A 6,923-nucleotide genomic window follows, 5' to 3' on the forward strand; every position below is an offset into this window, starting at 1 on the left:
GTTGTTCAAACTTGCAGAAAGTCGGTCAATAAGATCTTAAGCGCGCACTGCACCTCAATGTGCACTTGGCGGCGCAGTTTAACTTCGCCCTAAAATGCGTATTATTCTTAAGGGTAGTTTACTTGTCGAAATCACAATGCATGTGTTGCTGCACGCCTAATCACTAAACTTCACTTGAACTCAAACAACAATTTGTTCTAAACATTTTAAATTTTTGTGTAAGGCATGAGCACAGCACTAAAGCCAGAATTCCTCAGAGATTAATGTTGTCAACTGCTTCGTGTTGCATTCCACAAGACGAACCCCAAAGCACTCTGTATAATTTTCCATTTATTCAGCACAACTCAGATTGTAGAGATTACGTAAATCAGAAATGTATGAAAATTCCTGAGACATAAGCGTCATACCCTGTGAAAGACAATTAGTGAGGACATGAGATTCATTCACCTACAAAGTCCCACAGTACATGTGATGTGCCACATCTATAATATCTTTAGAGCATATTCAATATGTCAACATAGAAAATACATTCACACAGTGACACAAAATAGTAAGACCAATAAAAGTGACATTATATGTCTTTACGTTAAGACTTAACAAGAATAGACCCGACTCCTGGGATGGTACAAGAACAGAGAACATTGATGAAACACTGGGTGAATACTTGATATAATATCCATATATGTTTGTATATAGAAACATATATGCATATACACAAAATACTTCCACCAAGTCAGTGCTCCACCATGTAATAAGTTCCCCACAGTTCATTATTTGTGTGTGTGATTCTGAGGAGTGTTAATACAGTTTAGCGATGCCATCACTGGGAAATTGTCAGTGTGTTTCTTCTCTTGGAATCCCGTCGTGGGAATGGTACAAAGCTCTTCATCTCTTTAAAGGATAACCCTGCAAAACAAAAACAACAAAACTGAATGACAATTTTTGTACCAAACAAAAAATAGATAAATCAAATCAGATCAAAATTAAATGGATTCAAAATGTAAATATATCCCACTTTGACATCATCTCGTGGACAAAACTACACTTACGCTTCCACTCCTCTAGGGGCAGCGTGGCGTTGTCATGGCTGTCGTCGTAAGGCTTTGGCTCAGGGCAGTCCTCCGGATCCCTCAAGCCGTCAAAATAGGGGTGTGCCAGACCTATTTCTGCAGTCAGCCTAGCCTCACCATCAAGAACCAGCATCTTCTCCAGCAGGTCAATAGCTGTCAAAAAAGGGAGAAAGTCAGAAACATGCAACAGGTTACCATCCCCATTTTGTTTATCAAGACCTACTAGGAGTGCCCTGTGCACAGCATATTATTAATGCATGCTGGAGACGTTACGACATATCACGTAAACCATTCATGGTTGATGGTAAATGCGGTGGCTGTAGGGTGGGGCTTTATGAACGCTCGTTTTAAATCACCGTGTGCACTGGCTCTAGGGAACAACGCCGAGAAGTCCTTTCGGGGAAAGTGAGGGAGGGATTTCACATAGCTCTTAGCCTGTGTACAAAAGGGAGATGTCAGAGTAAGATAACGTCCGCTGTACACATTACGAATCCAGACATCACGCCATTTATTATTTATTATACCTTGTAATATCTATGTGTGTTAGGTGCCATACATACCTCTTGACTGTCCAGTTTCTGAATGAACTCAGGTCCTGGAACTCCAGTCACTTTCATGATCTGTGTTAGTTGGTCCATATCTGGGTACAGTGAAGGTCTTCATCAATCTGTCTATCCATCCATCCATACATACATCTTAAGACATGTATCAGTGGGAGTCACAAGGGTTGAATAGCTCCTTAAATCCTTGCATCCTCTCCTGAAGACACTATAGACAAGTAAGTCCCCCTTAGAACCTTCCCCTAAGTATTGACAAGATAGCAATCAATTAATCAAAATGCCTATGAGCTTCAGCCAGGTTTTAGGAGTCTGTCAACGAGATTAAAGGATACAGTCTTTGCCTTTGAAAAGGGTCTTCCCATTGATCATCTCTCCCATGATGCAGCCCACAGACCAAATATCCACTGGAGTTAAAGGGAAAACATTTAAATTAGATAGCTAGTTCTTTTATAGAAAGTTCTTTCATTTGAAAAAAACGTGACCCGACTACCAAGTTTCAGAATACATCTGTCTTTTGGCAGTTACTAGACTAAAGAGCATTTGTAAATTGCAAGCCCCAGGATAGGTGAGAGTGAGAATGTGTAACTGCTATGGTTTTCTTGCCAGTTTGGGTGTAATGCATCCAGTTTAGAATGACCTCAGGCGCCCTGTACCAACGGGTCACTACATAGCCTGTCATCTCTGCCTCAGCGTGGCGAGCCAGGCCAAAGTCCAGGATCTGGATCAACAAGTATAGTCAGGAACGGTTATCATCACAGACTTCACTTCTGCATGGATTTTCTATATTGATGGATTCTTGATACAAACCTTCAGCTCACAGTCTTGATTGACAGCCAAGTTTCCTGGTTTAAGGTCCTGCAAATTTTAATTAAATGTGTCATAAGGAAATTAAATGTCTTGGATAAAATGTATTAACATAGGGAAATAATGGAAATAACTGAATAATAAGGAAGACTGCACCAATTAACATAGAAATATCTAGCATAAAAACACTGCATTGCATACAGGACCTTGCATCACCCCTGACTGTGTATGTATTGAGAACTCCCAATTATTACTTAACAATGTTCACATTGTATTTACTTAATGTTACAATGACTGTCTTCTAAATAGCTTAATCTCTAGCCAAGGTGTGTCTGTAACAACTCCCAACATGCTTCTGAGCATCAGACAGAATCACAATCACACTACTCATCATACCTGTTGGGGCGGGACAGAAATCAATCAACCCAACTACAACAATATTTTCCTGTACAGATGTCAAATGTTCAAGGTTGCGAGAGCAACAAACTTACCCTGTGAATGATGCCAGATTTGTGAATGTACTGCCATTGCAAGAAAAGGAAGGAAAAAAGCTATTCATTATCAGTATCGTTATATTTGAAGACTTTATTGTTATCATATCGTGCCAAATACGACGAAATCAGGAGCGCTACTGCAGTTGAATGCCATCAATTTGTTTGAAAAAGTGGTTTGTGTGTGTAGGTGATTGAAAGCAAGATTGATGATTCCACTGCCAGATTTTTGCCTGTAACCTCACCCTTAGTCCACAGAGCATCTGATAGACTAGGAACTGGATTCGGTCCTCAGACAGAAGCCCTCGCACCTTTGACAAGTCTGTAAACATGTAAGGCATCACCAGATAGCTGTGGACAGAGAGAGACATGCCACAATCATCACACTTCCCAATTTCATTTCCCCATTGACAGCCTTTATGTGGATTATGTAACTAACATGAAAGCAGATAAAAAGTCATTGTTGCCAGACACAGATCCCAGATCAGTCAAACTAACATAATTTCTGCCTAAACCATTTAGAAGAGGTATTCACAAGTGACCTCTTATCATTGTCACAGGGCAACATGAACCTGTTGTGTAACCTGCTGGCCACTTTTTGTAGATTTCAGTGAGTGGTGTGCAATTTGCAAATGAGGCTTCAATGCCTCTATGGGGCGAGTCCCTTAAAGGAGAGGTATCCATTTCCTGTGTTCTGAGGAGAATAGTTGCACCAATAGAACTAGTGTAATAGGGGTTGTACAAAGCCGTTTAATACATGTCATGGACCAGGCTATCTTCCTGTTTGGCTATATCAGTGAAGGTGAGTGCCTGCCCTAAAGGGCTTGATTTGTTCTTTTAATTAGTGTATCTATGTGTCCTGCCAAATCATCATCATCATCAAATCATCCTAGAACTCCACCTCAGCCTCAAGTCTTTTATGATGTCACAAAAGCTAAATGTACTCACAAGTCATGAAAGTGGTCCAGATCATGTGCTGGAGTAAACACGTCCAGAAGTCCTATCACCTGTAGAGAGAGATGGGGGGGGGGGGGGGAGAGAAAAGAGAGGGGGGGAGAGAGAGGTGGGGGGGTGGGAAAAAGAGAGGGACAGCTAAGGAAGGAGCTTCTGAGTAATTAGAATGTACTGTTCATTGAGAAAGAGCAATTAAAACTAGACATGTTTCCCCATGCACCTCTGCAAGCATGTGCTACAGTATACTCACATTTTCATGCTTCATGTGCTTGAGAAGTCTTAGTTCCCTGTAGGCCCTCTTAGCAAATATTTCAGACTGGAAGGGTCTGTGTAGCTTCTTAATGGCCACTTTCTCTTTAGTCCTCTCATTTATTGCTGAACTGAGAAAGAAGGGGAATTATATCAATGCGGTAACAACACAAATCCACTAAAACAGATATTCATCTTGGAAAAACGTATTTACTCGTTTCGTTTATAACTGTAACCTACTGCATGCTACCTCAGTTGATTTTGATTTTACTGATATGAGCCTTAACAGGTTACTTCAGGAATACATGTTCCTAAGGCATTATATTACACTTAACACTTAGAAAATTACAGTCATAATTGTGCCTCATCATGTTTACTTAGCCCAAAACGGGGGTTTATGTTCAACAGTCTGCACTGCAGCCGTTGCAAGTGAAAACTGTCTATTGTGAGTATATTTTCCTATTTACAATATATTTTACACTCACAAATAGTTACAACCTATCCTGTACCATTAGAAGAGTGTGTACACAGCACTCAATGCAATTTTGCACATCCTATGAACAATTAATTTAATCCCCAAAAATGGCAGTGGTCTTTTTTGTTTACCATTACTGCGTCATTGTCATTGACTATAATCTCGTTGCTTCAGAAAGCTACTTTTTACTTCACATATTAAATAGCTATATTATAACTAGGTGGTAACATCATGTATGGGTTTACGCCACCATGAAGGCTACTATGATACACTGCTCGACAATAAAATCGGTCAGCATGGGTCGACAGCGGGCAACTCGGCGACTCACCAGACAGAACCATATGCCCCTGTCCCAATTTGTTTCAATCGTGTATATTTCTCCGGGACTTCCCATACTGTGCTGTTGATCTCCTCTCGGACAAATCGTGTCTGCGCCTCCATGTTTAGCTTCGACACAACTGCTCAGAAGAAAGACGAGCACGTAGGGTAGTTCTTCGCACCTCCTACGCCTTTTCTCCACCAGCACTTGTCAAAAAGGTCACGGCACTACTAGTTAGCGATGTTAGTCTACTGTGAATTGTTCAGTGTAAACAAGAGTGGTCTAGGCAAAGAGTGGAGACAGACGCTCTTTGTAAACAAATGCACTACTTTTCTACAAGCTAAAAAACATGTAAAAACGCGGTGCCCGTTCTCAGATTTTCATGCTGAAATCTGAGAACAGACTAATGAATCATTATGTAATCACCGCCCTAGAATCCAAGTAGTCGTGCCTTTCTGTTCTGTTGTGCTCGGAGGGCTAGCTATAACATGTCAATATCGATGACTCTGGTTTCCGTTGACACCCACACTGGTAGGTGGTGGTACTGTACTTGTGATGAATACATATTCTAAATGGTTCATGAATCAGACTATCTGAACTCAAAAGCAAACGTCAGGAACACAAATAACAACAATAATTTAATAAATATGTTAATAATGCTGCAATGCCCGAATTTCCCCATTGTGGGACCAATAAAGGTATAGGCTGTCCTATCTTATCTCTTATCTTAATATACGCCTATGATTTATAGTTTTTCTATATTTTCTCTTTAAAAATGGCAAAGTATTTGACAGGCGACTACAAAATATTACAAGGCCGAATAATTATGTTATGTAATAGTTTTGTGAATAAGCTGGTTAAAAGTTTCCCACTTTCTCTTTGAAAATGCTGCTGTTCCTGATAGTTCCCATTGCATTGTTATTAACATTTGTAGATTTGTACTAATAGCCTTCCTATGCTTTCTATGTATCTCAAACACAATCCATTTTTTTTATGATGAGTTTATTATAACAATATACGGTAAAATCTGTATAAAGAATCTGATCTGGCAGACCATGTGTGCCCATGCATATCTAATAGGTATGATTAGTAGCCTATGATTTCACTTCCTGGTTTTTCTAGGTAGTCCTGTAAAGAGTTGTCTGATAGGGTGATCCATCATTTCACAGAGACCTGTTGGCAATGGTTTGTACAGTCTCTTCAGATAGATGTACTTTCACAACCAAATCAAATTAACAGTTAAATTGACTCTTACTCGAGAAACATTATAATCCAGTTTCCTGATATTAATAAATCCCACGTTGTCCTAAATTCCTTGTAGTTACCACAAGATGGAGGCAAAGCATAGCATTCTTTGTTTGGATCCTTCAATAGATCGCTAATCAACCACTTTAATGATTCCATTATAGGAATTGTTATTATTCCACTTTAATAACACTGGCATTCACACAAATGCACACACTCAAGCACACAATGAAATATGCATGTGTACGAATATGCATGCAAATGTTTTTGTGTATTTAATGCTCCTGTGTGTTCGTCTGTCTGTGTGTGGGCCTTAAAGATAGTTATCACATTAATTATATATTAATATTATATATTAGCTTATATGAATGCACTGATACCTCAAATGGGACTTTTTGATCTGATGTTTTTACAATGATGGTGTGATTTCAGTTTGAGTACTAAATGCAATCGCTTAACAAGTCACCACTTAAAGCCGTTTCAGATTCCTTGATTTTGACTGTTCAAACATGTAAGCCTGCAGCAGTTGTCATTTTGAATAATAATAAAAAAATAACTTTGAAAGGAAATGTTTTGGGCACCCTTAAACGAAATTCTGTGTACACAATGAAAAACTGCTCCTTGTAACACATTGCAGCTTTTTGCCTCGCCATTCCCCTCTTTTAGTTTCTGGTTCAACAGCTCTGCAAGGTCACTCTGCGTGTGGCCTATGAATAAGTCAGCACAGTGTATATTCTTATACTAGTTTTGACTTGA

General features: G+C 39.5%; 1 protein-coding gene across 2 annotated transcripts; it reads right to left on the reverse strand.

The window, feature by feature from the left end:
- Positions 1–310: 310 nt before the first annotated feature.
- mapk13 (mitogen-activated protein kinase 13) lies at positions 311–5,444 on the reverse strand. 2 transcript variants are annotated; one of them, XM_062460124.1, is made up of 12 exons: positions 4,932–5,444; positions 4,130–4,254; positions 3,874–3,932; positions 3,171–3,276; positions 2,926–2,955; positions 2,438–2,485; positions 2,234–2,348; positions 1,963–2,034; positions 1,631–1,710; positions 1,427–1,505; positions 1,050–1,223; positions 311–906 (listed from the first exon to the last, which is right to left on the reverse strand). In XM_062460124.1, exons 1-12 carry the CDS (start codon positions 4,942–4,944, stop codon positions 821–823), a joined length of 987 nt encoding a protein of 328 aa, XP_062316108.1. In that variant the 5' UTR covers positions 4,945–5,444; the 3' UTR covers positions 311–820. The 2 variants fall into 2 exon arrangements, with proteins under 2 accessions (XP_062316108.1, XP_062316107.1); XM_062460123.1 differs by having other exon boundaries at positions 4,130–4,259; positions 4,932–5,442.
- Positions 5,445–6,923: the final 1,479 nt, after the last annotated feature.

The sequence above is a fragment of the Osmerus eperlanus genome, chromosome 4 (genome assembly GCF_963692335.1).
Source record: "Osmerus eperlanus chromosome 4, fOsmEpe2.1, whole genome shotgun sequence".
In the NCBI taxonomy this organism is placed as follows: domain Eukaryota; kingdom Metazoa; phylum Chordata; class Actinopteri; order Osmeriformes; family Osmeridae; genus Osmerus; species Osmerus eperlanus.